Here is a 14,100-nt window from a genome sequence, read left to right as displayed (position 1 = left end):
CTGCAGCTTGGCATGTTTCTGTAGCTTGGCATGTTCCGCAGTTTGTTCTGCAGCCTTTGCTAATGCAAAGAAATTGGTTTCTAGAAGTTGGCCTCTCCTCCCATCTCATACCTTCTTCTGGGGTCATCAAGACCTTCAGAGTCCCAGTTTTCTCAAATCAACCGCAAAAGTCTGAAAGATCTCTGCGTTGCTTTGCTTTCTTGTAGGAAAAAAATTTATTAAGCAAGAGAATGTTTTTGCTGCCTCTCCAGGGAATCTGCCTGATGCGGCTTAAAAAGCAAAACAATAAAAATACAAAATGGTAAAAGGTATTAATTAAAATCTAGCATTAAAAAGCCCCATTCAGGCAAAAAGCACCCTGTCAAGATTCAATGAGCAACTCCTGCATTAAAAGATACCCTTCAAAAACTTAATTGTTACTTGGCACACAATGTTCTTCAAACTTGTTCTCATATTTAGAGTTCTTGTCTGTATGTGAGGTTTGAAAGAAATCATTGGGTTGGGAACCTGCAAGCTTTAAAATTTGGCCTCCCTTCCTCACTTCTGGCTCCTCCAGAGCGCCGCTGACTTCCATGAATAAGTCCCAGTGGCTCTTTGGATCTTCTCCAGTTGCCTCTGGCAGGATTGGGGCCATCCAACACCTCTTGGACTCTGAATGGTACCCCCTCTTCTTATTACTTCTTGCCTGCTTCACCATTGCTTTGTAACTTTTCACCCTGTTCTTGCTCCCCTGCGGCATTCTCTGGCTGGTGGATGCTGCAGGAATCTTTAGTTTATAGCTAAGCAGTACTTTTACGGGGCAGAGGAGAGCCTTTCTGCTTGCTATATTGAGGTTCTGCTTCACTTGCTCCATCTGGCTTCTTATTGACTAAGACCCTGGAGAAGTCTTGTTTCTGTAGGAAGTCATAGATATGACATTTCCCTTTACAGAAGAATATGGCACAGGAGGAAGGTGATCCACTGGTTTAGAGAGGAAGGGAGGATGAGGGAAGAGCTGACTCCAGCTGAGCCAGAAGCAAGAAAAGGCCCCAGTGCCACGGAGTCTGGGAACAAAAGGGAACTGTGGGAAGGAACGGTGCAGAAGAACCTGGGTCACAACATCCTCTCTCCTGATGTGCTGCACCAGCAATTCAGGGACATCTGCTATGAGGATGCCCAGGGCCCCCGAGAGATCTGCAGCCAACTCCACCATCTTTGCCACCAGTGGCTGAAGCCAGAAAGGCACACCAAGAAGGAGATGCTGGACCTGCTGATCTTGGAGCAGTTCCTGGCCATCCTGCCCCCGGAGATGCAGAGCTGGGTCAGGGAATGTGGGCCAGAGACCAGTTCCCAGGCGGTGGCCCTGGCAGAAGGCTTCCTCCTGAGCCAGGAAGAGGACAAGAATCAGAACGAGCAGGTGAGAGGGATTCATCAAGTAGTCTGTGTGGGCACAAAATATGAACTAGGTTATCCTAAGAATTCCCCCCACACAAACACATGGATTGCCCCAATGTTTCCCCCTATCCTGTTTCCTCTTTATTTTCTCATCAATCTCCCCTTTCTGGGATCCCCACTTGTGTTTCAGGTGCAGGAGCAGATCACGCAGGAGCATTACCACAGATCAGCTTCATTGGGTAAGATCTACTCCATCTTCCCCTTTGAGGAAGTAAAAACTTCATTTAAGTAAAAATCCATCTAAAATCAGTGCAAGGGAATGTGAAGAATAGTCGCTGAGGCATGCGCCATCTTCAGTTATATGCTGTGACTCTTGGGACAACTTGATTAACTAGTTGGGTATTTCTTTAGTTACTTAATTTATAGTCCGCCTTTCTCACTTGGATTCTAGGTGGATTACACAGATTGAGTCAATACAATAAACAGATGAGACATTCAAAAGCAATGCAGTAGAATTTGGGTTGTAGAGCCAATCAGAAGTCTAAAAACAGAACTGAAGCAAAGCATAAGTATTAACACGACCCAGTAAATGAGGCAAAATTCCATGGTAGGATCCTAGTTTCAACAAGCTACACATGGTAATATAGACCACAGTCCCTAATAATTTTTCGAAGTAACTTTATGAATTATTTAGTACAGTACCAGTCTCTTTCCTGCACAGAAAAGCCCTTTTGAATACTTCAGGTTTGCACATTTTGCAGAAAGCCAGGAGAGTGGGAGCCTTCCTGACCTCCTCAGGCAGGCTGTTCCACAAAGTGGGGGCCACAATGGAGAAGGCACTTTTACGGGCTGCTGCTGATTTTGCCCATTTGCAAGTTGGCCTCTGCGGAAGACCCTGCTCCAATGGGCAAAGCTGTTGTGGCGGAGCATAGGGGGAGAGGCTGTCTTGCAGATATGAGGGTCCGAGGCCATGAAGGGCTTTGTAATACCTTAAATTGAGCTCTGTAAGTGATGGGCAGCCAGTGAAATGCCTGCAGAATGGGAGTAATATGCGTACTCCATCCAGTTCCCGACAATAGCCAAGCCATGGCGTTCTGCACTAGCTGGAGTTTCTGAATTGATTTTGAGGGGAGTCCAAAGTACAGTGCATTGCAGTAGTCTAGTCTTGATGTTACTGTGGCCTGGATCCAGGTGGCCAGATCAGCCAGATCAAGATAAGGGGCTATTTTTGGGTCTAGGCTGAGTTGGAAGAGAGCCTTTTTAGCATCGCATTAACTTACTTCTCCAGTAATAAAGTTGGGTCCAGTATAACCCCAAGGCTCTTAACTGAGTCAGCAAAATCAGCTGAACATCAAAAGTAGGGAACACAAAGTCCTGCAAGATCTCTCTCTTCCCAGCCAGCATTACCTCTGCCTTTCCAGGGTTTAGTTTCAGATTTTTCACTTTTAGCCGATTTAACCACAGCAGTCAGGCAGTTCACCCAGCGACCAACCAGGTTCCTTTACGAAACCCACAAACAAGACAGCTGCAACAGCATTATCCTGCCTGTGTTCCACGGCACCTAATATAATAGGCATGCTCATCTGATGCTGGAGAGAATAGGCTTGTATCATGACTAGTATCCATTTTTTTACTAGTAACCATGGATAGCCCTCTGTTCCATAAACATCTCAACTCCCCTCTTAAAGCCTTCCAAGTTGGCAACCATCACCTCATCCTGGGGCAGGGAGTTCCACAATTTTGGGTGTTTATTAGTGGGATGGTGACAGCTATTTTAATAGATAAATACCACACTTGCCAATAGGAAACAGTGACACCGTGTACTTCTGTATCAGGAGAGGGGCTGTGGTTCAGTGGTTGAGCATCTGCTTGGCATGCAGAAGGTCCCAGGTTCATTCCCTGGCATCTTCAGTTAAAAGGGCTAGGCAAGTAGGTGATGTGAATGACCTCAGCCTGAGACCCTGGAGAGCCACTGCCAGTCTGAGTAGACAATACTGACTTTGATGGACCAAGGAGGGTCTGATTCAGTATAAGGCAGCTTCATGTGTTCATGTATATCTTCAACAGTGATGTTCTATTTTTGTTTATAGGTCAGGTTTCTCACTGGCTCAAGGCAGATTAACAGTATGATAAAAAAATGCAGCAAAAATGATCTGAAATAAAAATGCAAGGAAAATTGTGACCATGATCCAAGAAAGGGAGAATCTTCCTTTGCTACACAAGGAGTTGAATGTTAAATACTTGAAAAATTACAATTATCTTCGTATCCTTCCAGGTGATGCCATGAAACCAACTATACTTTCTTTGCCATCTCTTTGTGGCAGAGAGGAAGTGGCTTCTGTGCAGCCAGATTGGGTAAGTGCACAACTCTGGGCCATGCCTTCATGCCTCCCTAGGCTAGAGACAATCTATGTCTCTCTTTCTCTCCTTCCTCCTCCTCCCCCCCATCTCCGTTATCTGTGCTGTTCACTAGGCAGAATATCAAACCATCCGGGGGGAGGGGATTGAACCCTGAAAGCAAACATCTAATGATAGTCCTTCTGGATTGCCTTTAAGAAGGCGAAGAATTGTCACATTATCTGTGAGGATAGAGGGGTTTCTTCTTTGTGTTTTCAGGGTCCAGTGACCTTTGAGGAAGTGTCTGTGTGTTTTGCTGAGGAGGAGTGGGCTCTGTTGGATCCGGACCAAAGAAGGCTTCACAAGGAAGTCATGGAGGACAATCGTCAGAATGTGGCCTCCCTGGGTAAGGTCCCCTTTGCCTTCATTCACAAATGCAAAAGGCAGAAATGGCTCCTATGAAGGACTCTGATACGACTCTTCCAATGGAGACTCTCAGTAGGGGAGTGGAGCACACAATGTTGAGTGCAGGTGTAAATCTATTGAAAGCAAGATGGGAGGGTCCTTCCTTAAGAGCCTGTCAGGGCAGCCGATGAAGCTGACGTCTTAGACGATAGCAATAATAATATTTGTATTTCTTTAAGGTCCTTGATATGCATTTTGAAAAGCATGAGAAGATATTTCCTTGCCTTACCATCTTCCACGGAATGTGAGGAGGATAACTGTGGGAGGAGGGAAAGAGGGCCGAAGGAACAAATTGGGGTCCTTCTGCTGTGTTCATTGTATTTATACCAGTGTAGGCTTAGGCATGGTCCACACATGCAGTAAAATATGGTGACAGAGCCCTGAAGAACAAACCTTGAAAAATAGGATTTTAGCAGGTAGTTTTGGTCCATGTCATGAAGAGCTTTGTCTGCTCAAATTCTTTCTGTCAGATCAGTGCTAGGCTAGAGGAAAACACTGTTTTGAGCACTCTCAAGGAAGGATAGGATAAGAAAAATGTCCTATATGGAGATATCACATATATGTGTTAAAAAGAATTTTCAGATTGTTCATCAGAGTTCAAGGTTTTGGGGATCTATCATTACCTTCTCCCGTCCTGGAAGGACTGTGGGGTCTCTTCAAAGGGAGATGAGCCCTTGGACAGCAGGCCTTCATCAGAGCTTTATTAGATGGTGTCAGGCTGGGATGCTGGATCCTGCTTACCTTTGGAGGGAGCTAAGATACTGTTTTCTGGTGGCTCCGTCTGGGCTAGGGGTCCCTTCCTTGTTTGGGAATTCTCTGTTCTATAACAAATTAATAATTATTGCATTAGAATCTGTTTTTATTTTTTTTAAAAAATAACATACAATCTGAGCATGTTATAAGAATGCCTTGCGTAATTTCAGAAAATTATTTTTTTACATGGTCCGTAACAGGGATAGAAAAACAGAAGTGGGGCATACCTTCTGTAGAGATTTCTCAGCTGCCACCTCGAACAATTGAATCAGCAGGGGGAAACCTGGCTATGTTTTATATCCAGGTGTGATGCAATACATTCAATCCCCCTTTAAGCCTTAAAGGACTGATGATCTCAAAAAATGCTTGGTCTGTAAGGGGCCAAGGATCTCAGTCTGAGTATCCATTCAACTTCCTTTCTCATTAACAAGTTATAATTTTGGCCTGGTACTTTTTGGATAGCCCAGAAGTCAATAACTATGGACATATGCTTGTATTTTATAAAATGTGGACCCAAGGGTGCTCCTGTTCTTCCTCATGAGATGTTACTTTTATTTTCACAAATACGTGTTTTTAAGCACCTCAAGGTTTTTCCTACATACAGTTTATTGCATGGGCAGCTAATAGCATATATCACTTCTTTAGACTTACAATTTGTGAAATTCCTTAATTCATACCACTTTCCATCAACAGGGTTTAAAAATCCTTTGATATGTATTACATGTAAATGTACAGTGTGAACAATTCTCATACTTAAAGTGACTCAAGGGTGGATCTACACCTGGTAAAAGTTGTATGTTTTTTTTTTAATAGAAGTGTCATTGTGGACCAATAGTCTTTGAAATTAGAAGTTCTTTTAAATCAAATAATAGGTATGTGTTCACAACCAGAAGTACTTTTAGTATATTCTAGTTTTGTTTTATGCTGTTAGAGAGTCCAACCATTACAGAATTAAATGAGACAATACCAACAGCCTGTCAAGGTCAGCCTTTCTGCTAGTTTGGAGGAGTTGCTGTCTGTTTTTTGTAAGGGCCAACATGGTGTAGTGGTTGAGAGCGGTGGACTAATCTGGAGAACCAGGTTTGATTCCCCACTCCTCCACATGAGCGGCAGATTCTAATCTGGTGAACTGGGCTTGTTTCCTCACTCCTACACTTGAAGTCAGCTGGGTGACCTTGGGCTAGTCACAGTTCTCTCTGAATTCTCAGCCCCACCTACCTCACAAGGTGTCTGTTGTGGGGAGAGGAAGGGTAGGGGATTGTAAGCCGGTTTATTCTCCTTAAAAAAAGTAGAGAAAGTCAGCATATAAAAACCAACTCTTCTTATCCTCCTTTCAAAAAAAATATCAGTTAAAGTTGAGGATTCCCTCTGAAAGTATGAGATGTCAGAACAATTTCTCCTTAACCTCAAAAACTGACTGTAAGGTAGGTTCTTTCTGCTAGGCAAGGGATGGTGACTGTCAAATCTTCACAGCAAGTTTTTTTTATCAGTAGGGTTTTTATAGAGTGGTAGACAATTTTGTTACCATTAAAATAAACCATGATATCTAGGAAATTAATCTGTTTATCACTAAATAGATCGAATTTTATGTTGGTTCAACCATGTATAGAAGTTCAACAACAGTAATTGGTTCTCTACCATATTATCTAGCCTCTGCTTAAAAACTTACAAAGAAAGAGAGCCCACCACCTCCCAAGGAAGCCTGCTTCACTGAGGAACCGCTCTACCTGTTAGAAAGTTCTTCCTAATGTTTAGATAAAAACTCTTTTTGAGTTAATTTCAACCTGTTGGTTCTGGTCCAACTTTCTGGGGCAACAGAAAACAACTTCACACCATCCTCTATATTACAGCCCTTCAAGTACTTGAAGATGGTTATCAGATCACCTCTAGTTGTCTCCTCTCCAGGCTAAACATACCTAGCTGCTTCAGCCTTTCCTCATAGGACTTGTTTTCTATTCCCCTCACCATCTTTGTTGCCCTCCTCTGGACACATTCCAGCTTGTCTACATCCTTCTTAAATTGTGGTGCCCAGAACAACACAATACTCTAGGTGAGGTCTAACCAGATCAAAGTAAAATGATACCATCACTTCACGTGATGTGGACATTATACTTCTGTTGATAGAGCCCAAAATCTTATTTGCCTTTTTAGCTACTGCATTACACTGCTGCCTTATGTTCAGTGTCTGGTCTACTAAGACCCCTAGATCCTTTTTGCACATACTACTTTCAAGACAAGTCTCCCCCATCCTATAATTATGCATTTGATTTTTCCTACCTAAATGCAGAACTTTACATTTTAACTCCATTGAAATTCATTTTATTTGTTTTAGCCCAGTTTTCCAGCCTGTCAGGATCATCTTGTATTCTTGCTCTGTCTTCTACCATATTTGCTACCCCTCCCAATTTAGTATCATCTACAAATTTAATAAGCATCCCCTCTCTTCGTTTATCCAAGTCATTTATAAAGATGTTGAACACAGGGCCCAGGACAGATCCCTGAAGCAGTGCACTTTTCTCCTTTCCAAGAGGATGAGGAATCATTAACAAGCACTGTCGAAGGCTTTCACGGTCAGAGTTCATTGGTTCTTGTAGGTTATCCGGGCTGTGTAACCGTGGTCTTGGAATTTTCTTTCCTGACGTTTCGCCAGCAACTATGGCAGGCATCTTCAGAGTAGTAACACTGAAGGACACTTCAGACACTGTTACACAGCCCGGATAACCTACAAGAACCAATTAACAAGCACTCTTTGGGTGCTGTCTGTCAACCAATTACAAATACACCTAAGAGTAGTAGGATCAAACCACATTTACCAGCTTGTCAACAAGAATATTATGTGGAACCTTATCAAATTCCTGAGTTTGTCCAAGGCATTCCTCTGATCTAGCAAGGTAGATACCGATAGTAACTCAAAAAAGGATATAAAGTTTAGTCTGGCATGACTTCTTCAGGAATCTGTTCTGGCTCTTAGTAATCACAACTGTCTTTTCTAAATGCTCAAGGATTGATTTATGATGTGTTCTAAAACCTTTCCAGTATAGATGATAAGCTGACAGGTCAGTATCCTCCTGGATCCTCCTTTTTCCCCTTCTTGAAGATGGGGGCCACATTTGCCTGCCTCAGTCATCTGGCACCTCTCTTGTTCTCCAAGAATTCTCAAAAATAATGGACAGAGGCTCTGAAATTACATCCGCAAGTTCCTTTAGTATCCTTGGAAGCAATTCATCTTACCCTGAGGACTTAATTTCATTTAAAGAAACTCAGTGTTTATGTACTACCCTTATTACTTACTGTCTTAGGCTGCAACTCGGTTCCCCATCATGTGCTCTTTTTGCTAGGCTGAGCACCGCTTCCTCTCCAAGAAACGACTGATGAAAAGTAGAAATTGAGCAGTTCTTCCCTCTCTTCATCAACTGTTATAATTTCACTTTCCTCTCCCTGCAGTGGGCCTATCACTTCCTTTTTCTTGCTCTGAACATAACCAAAGAACCCTTCTCAATTATGTTTAGCATCTCTTACTAGCCTGAGCTCATACTCTCTCTACAACAGTGGTTCTCAATCTTTTTTTGACCAGGGACCACTAGGACTTTTTTGTTCGGTGCAGGGACCCCAAGGTTCAAAATAAAAATTCAGAGAATTTGAAAATAAACTTTAATCATAACTGTCAGTTAAACATTAAACTTAGAATAATATTTGAATATATATTTTTATAATAGAGAAGTTTTAATTGAAAATATTAATTTATTATGGGTTTATAACTTTGTTTCGCGGACCTTAATTTAGTTCTCGCGGACCCCTGGGTGTCCACGGACCCCTGGTTGGGAGCCAGTGCTCTAAAAGGACTGGCAATTTGTTTATATTCATTCGTGGTTACATGGTGCTCCATTTCCTAAATGAGTCTTTTTTAATTCTCAAATCTTTATAAAGTTTTTTATACAGCCACCCTAACTTCTTTAGGTTCCTCCCATTTTTTCTTCTCATTGGCATCATTTGTAATTGTGCCTTCAATATCTTATTTTTAAGAAACTCCCACCCCTGTTGGACTCCCTTTTCCTTAAGTATTTCTGACTGTGGGATTCTAACCATCATAACTCTGAGTTTGTTAAAATTAGTTTTTCTGAGGTCCAGCCTATGCACAGTCTTTCCCTTCCCAAAGATCTTAAATTTCAGCTTTATACGGTCACTACTACCCAGGGTACCTGCTCTTTTCACCTCATGAACCAGTTCTTCCCTGTTGGTGAGAATCAAATCCAAGACAGAAGTCCCCCTTACCCTGCCCTGTTTCCTTCTCCACCTTCTGGAAAATGAAGTCGTCAGCAAGACAAGTCAGGTATTTTTTGTAGACCTTTCATTTTAGGGGAGTTTGACTTTCAACAGATATCCAGGTAATTGAAATATCAATAATGCCATAAAATCTTAGTAACAGCATAAATTAACAATATTAAAATCTAATCAAGGTGGACGCATAAGATGAGCATAAAATAGCTGATGACTATCCTCTAAAATATTCAGAGAATAGTCCTAAGGTTAGAAGCAACCCATAAAACAGCTGAAAATATGAAAAAAGATAGGTAAAGGTCCCCTGTGCAAGCACCGGGTCATTCCTGGCCCATGGGGTGACGTCACATCCCGACATTTCCTAGGCAGACTTTGTTTGCGGGGTGGTTTGCCAGTGCCTTCCCCAGTCATCTCCACTTTACCCCCAGCAAGCTGGGTACTCATTTTACCGACCTCAGAAGGATGGAAGGCTGAGTCAACCTTGAGTCGGCTACCTGAAACCCTAAGTTAAATCCTGGATAAAACGTGCCTGGTGCTGAAATGGTGATAAGATAGCCTCCAGGAAAGCTTCCCATCTCTGCTACACACCTATTTCCATACACGGGGCTACAGAGAGCAGTGCTTGGTAGCTGAATTTAAAATGGAGGGGTAGTATGGCAGATCCCAGACTGTGAAGTACTCTGCTCCAATTTAGGGCCTTCAGAATGACCACCTCTACTCTGCTTTATTGATCTAGACCAGTAATGACTCTTCTGATTGGCTGGAGTGCATCAGAAAAAGGGGATTGGACCTGGGGTGTGATGAGGGCAGGAGATCTGCTGGGGTCAACTGGTCCCTTCATTAATGGTTTTCTGTAAATTCCCATTTATCATCCTATCCTTGTTTTAAGTAGCACAACAGCTACTATCCATGAAGAAGGAACAAATGTTTAATAGATGTCAGTTCTTGTAGGTTATCCGGGCTGTGTGACAGTGGTCTTGGTATTTTCTTTCCTGATGTTTCGCCAGCAGCTGTGGCAGGCGTCTTCAGAGGAGTAACACTGAAGGACAGTGATTTATGGATTATCAGTATCAAGAGCTGTTAGTAGTCTTCTTTCCTTGATTCTGCTTTTGCTTTCTTACCAGTCTTTCTTATTTGTTCCAGAGGCTGATAGGACTGAGAACAAGTCCAAGGGAGAACCACATCGGCTTCCATTGGAAGGGAGACTGCAGAGAAGAAACACCGGAGCAAAACGGAAGAGGAGGGATGAATCCTGTACTTCTCAGGGCACTGAATACCAGAACATCCTGCCATTCCATGGAAAGATTAATAGCCCTGATTGCGACAAAACATTCCCTAATAAATCAGCATGTGATAGACACTTGGGAGTCCACACAGAGAAGAAACCATATAAAAACCTAGAGTGTGGAATGACCTTTGCTCAGAAAGCACATCTTATGGAACACCAAAGAATTCATACTTGGGAGAAACCTCATAAAATCTTGGAGTGTGGAAAGAGTTTTGTTCAGAAGGCACATCTTACAGAACTCCAACAAATTCATACTTGGGAGAAACCTAATAAAAGCTCCGAGTGTGGAAAGAGCTTTGCTCAGATTTCACTTCTTACTAATCACCAGCTGATCTACACTGGGGAGGAATCATATAAATTCTTGGAGTATGGAAAAAGCTTTGCTCAGAGTACAGACCATACTGTCCATCAACAAATCCATACCGGGGAGGAACCATATAAATTCTTGGAGTGTGGAAAGGGCTTTGCTCAGAGTGCAGACCTTACTGTCCATCAACAAATCCATACCGGGGAGAAACCATATAAATGCTTGGAGTGTGGAAAGAGCTTTGCTCGGAGTGCAGACCTTACTGTCCATCAACGAATCCACACTGGGGAGAAACCATATAAATGCTTGGAGTGTGGAAAGAGCTTTGCTTGGTGCAATGTCCTTACTGTTCATCAACGTATCCACACAGGGGAGAAACCATACAAATGCTTGGAGTGTGGGAAGAGCTTTGCTCAGAGTGGAAAGTTGACCGCTCATAGACGGATCCATACAGGGGAGAAACCATACAAATGCTTGCAGTGTGGAAAGAGCTTTGCTCAGAGTTCACACGTTACTGTCCATCAACAAATCCACACTGGGGTGAAACCATATAAATGCTTGGAGTGTGGAAAGACCTTTTCTCAGAGTACAGACCTTACTTCCCATCAAAGAATTCACACAGGGGAGAAACCGTATACATGCTTGGAGTGTGGAAAGGCCTTTTCTCGGACTACAGACCTTACTTCCCATCAAAGAATTCACACAGGGGAGAAACCGTTTATATGCTTGGAGTGTGGAAAGGCCTTTTCTCGGAGTGCAGACCTTAGTTCCCATCAAAGAATTCACACAGGGGAGAAACCATATAAATGCTTGGAGTGTGGAAAGGCCTTTTCTCGGAGTGCTGACCTTATTTCCCATCAAATAATCCACACAGGTGAGAAACCGTATAAATGCTTGGAGTGTGGAAAGGCCTTTTCTCGGAGTGCGGACCTTGCTTCCCATCAACGAATCCACACAGGGGAGAAACCATATAAATGTTTGAAGTGTGGAAAGAGCTTTGGTGAGAGTAGAAAGCTTACTAGACATCATCGTATCCACACTGGTGAGAAACCTTATAAATGCTTGCAGTGTGGAAAAGGTTTTGCTCAGAATTCAGTCCTTACTGCCCATCAACGAATTCACACTGGGGAGAAACCATATAAATGCTTGCAGTGTGGAAAGAGCTTTGCTCAGAATTCAGTCCTTACTGTCCATCAACGTATCCACACTGGGGAGAAACCATATAAATGCTTGGAGTGTGGAAAGAGCTTTTCTCAGAGTTCCAGTCTTGCTACTCATCAACGTACGCACACGGGAGAAAATTCATAAATGCCTATAGTGTGGAAGGAGCTCTGTATAAAGAAGACAGAATAAAATATAGTGCATTAGGTCCTCTGGAACTGTGGCTCCACAAACGCATTGACAAGAGGCCCATGGTGCTTGGGAGTAACGTCCAGCTAGCAAAGCAGTTGGCATGGTTTGAAACCGGATTGAGGTGAAAGCTATTCTGAGATTGTGGAAGGAGGTACTGACCAGATATGAGACTGACATGATCCCTTTCAAACAGTTTGAACCATGGGGAGAATTTGGACTGGGAAATTGATTGCCTGTCTGATGCAGTGTCATACTTAAACACCCAATCACGAATGTTGGTACCTGTCATGGGGTCACCCTTGGATTTATCCTGTATGGAGTAGCAATGCAGGATGTTTTTATAGCAGGCTAGCAGAGGAGCATCATTTTGCATCATGTTCAGCACAATTCCTGCTGTGTAGATTTGTAGTGTCATTGCTTTGCTTTCTTCAAAGTCTTAACAAGGCTACGTGTACACAGGCCCTAATTGAGGGCAAACTGAGTTCTGCTCGCATCAAGGCAGCAAGGGTGCCTCTGGATAAAGCTAGAATTCTCTTTTTAAAAAGATTTTGGATAGATTCCAGTTTTGTGACCAGATGATCTTTCCAACCCCAAACCTCTACACCTTATAAGATTTGGGGAACTGCCTTACTTTGATATAGTTTTAGAGCTGGATCAATCAGGAAACCTCCTTTTGTGTAGTAGAATTTCAGAGTAGCGCTTAAATTTAACCTTAATTCTCATCCAAGAGTCCATACAGGGGAGAAACTACATAAATGCCTTGAGTGTTGAAAGAGGTTTGTATCAGAACTTACTGCCCATTAAAGAATTCATGGAGATGGTGGAAAGTGCTGTCTAGTCACAACTGAATCAGGACGACCCGATAAGGTTTTCAAGGCAAGAGACTAACAGCGATGGTTTGCCATTGCCTGCCTCTGTGTCACAACCTTGGTATTCCTTGGAAGTTTCCCATCCAAATACTAGCCAATGCTGACCCTGCCTAGCTTTTGAGATCTGATGAGATCAGGCTAGCCTGGACTATCCAGATCAGGGGAGAAACAAATTAATGATCTGAGTTTGAAAAGAGCTTCTGAAACTACTCTTGCCTGCCTTATCACCAAAGAACCCACATGGGGGGAAACTACAAATCCTTGGAGAATGGAAGAGGCTTCAGTGCAGTCAGAATTACCCTGGTTTTGCAGAATGTGTTCCACACCGGTGGGAAAAGCTGTGCCAATGCTTCCAATGTGGCAAGAACTTCCCCACAAGCCCAACCTTACACGGCATCATGAAGACCAAATAGGAGAAGAACCTGGCTTCCCATCACACAAATCAGAAGAATGGGAAGCTGTAGAAATGTGACTTCAGAGGCTAAGGTTTTTGTTCTAAATCTGGCCAGAATTATATGGCTGTTGAACTGATTCTGGTTAAGATACTTTCCATTCTCAAACCATTAAAATTCAATTTGTTATAAAAGGTGGGTGACTTGTCTGACCCCTTTACCCCATGTAAGGGTAGGGGGATTCTGCAAATTCATTGTGTGGCCTGAAGGAAAAAAATCTTGCAGTTCATAGTGTATTTTCCCACTTCCTTGGCACTCTGGACAGTCTTTGTATTAATATTAGTATGGATACAAGTCTAATTGACTTTAGAAAGGGGTTACCGTATTTTTCGCTCCATAAGACGCACTTTTTTTCCTCCTCAAAAGTGAGGGGAAATGTCCGTGCGTCTTATGGAGCGAATGCCGGCTGGGCGTGTGTGCGTCCGGACAGCGCGAGCCGGCGTTCCCCGCCCCGACGGCCAGCTGGGAGGCGGGCGGGGCCACACAGAGCGAGCCAGCGCACATGCCTAGCCGGTTCTGTGCGCCCCATCAGCTGGGAGGTGGGCGGGGCCGCACAGAGCCGGCTGGGTGCATGCGCCGGCTCGCTCTGTGCGGCCCCGCCCGCCTCCCAGCTGGTTGTCGGGG

The 14,100-nt window shown here is 43.3% G+C and overlaps 1 protein-coding gene across 1 annotated transcript in view; it reads left to right on the top strand.

Moving 5' to 3' along the window:
• Nucleotides 1-12,110, top strand: part of LOC130480125 (zinc finger protein 91-like) — a 39,258-nt gene extending 27,148 nt beyond the window's left edge. Inside the window, exon 5 of the mRNA XM_056852556.1 lies at nucleotides 10,975-12,110. Coding sequence (XP_056708534.1) covers nucleotides 10,975-12,110 — 1,136 coding nt within the window. The remainder of the gene's footprint in view (nucleotides 1-10,974) is intronic.
• The last annotated feature ends 1,990 nt before the right edge of the window (nucleotides 12,111-14,100 follow it).

This window comes from Euleptes europaea, chromosome 1 (genome assembly GCF_029931775.1).
Source record: "Euleptes europaea isolate rEulEur1 chromosome 1, rEulEur1.hap1, whole genome shotgun sequence".
Lineage (NCBI taxonomy): Eukaryota > Metazoa > Chordata > Lepidosauria > Squamata > Sphaerodactylidae > Euleptes > Euleptes europaea.
This window is presented reverse-complemented; position numbering and strand designations above follow the sequence as displayed.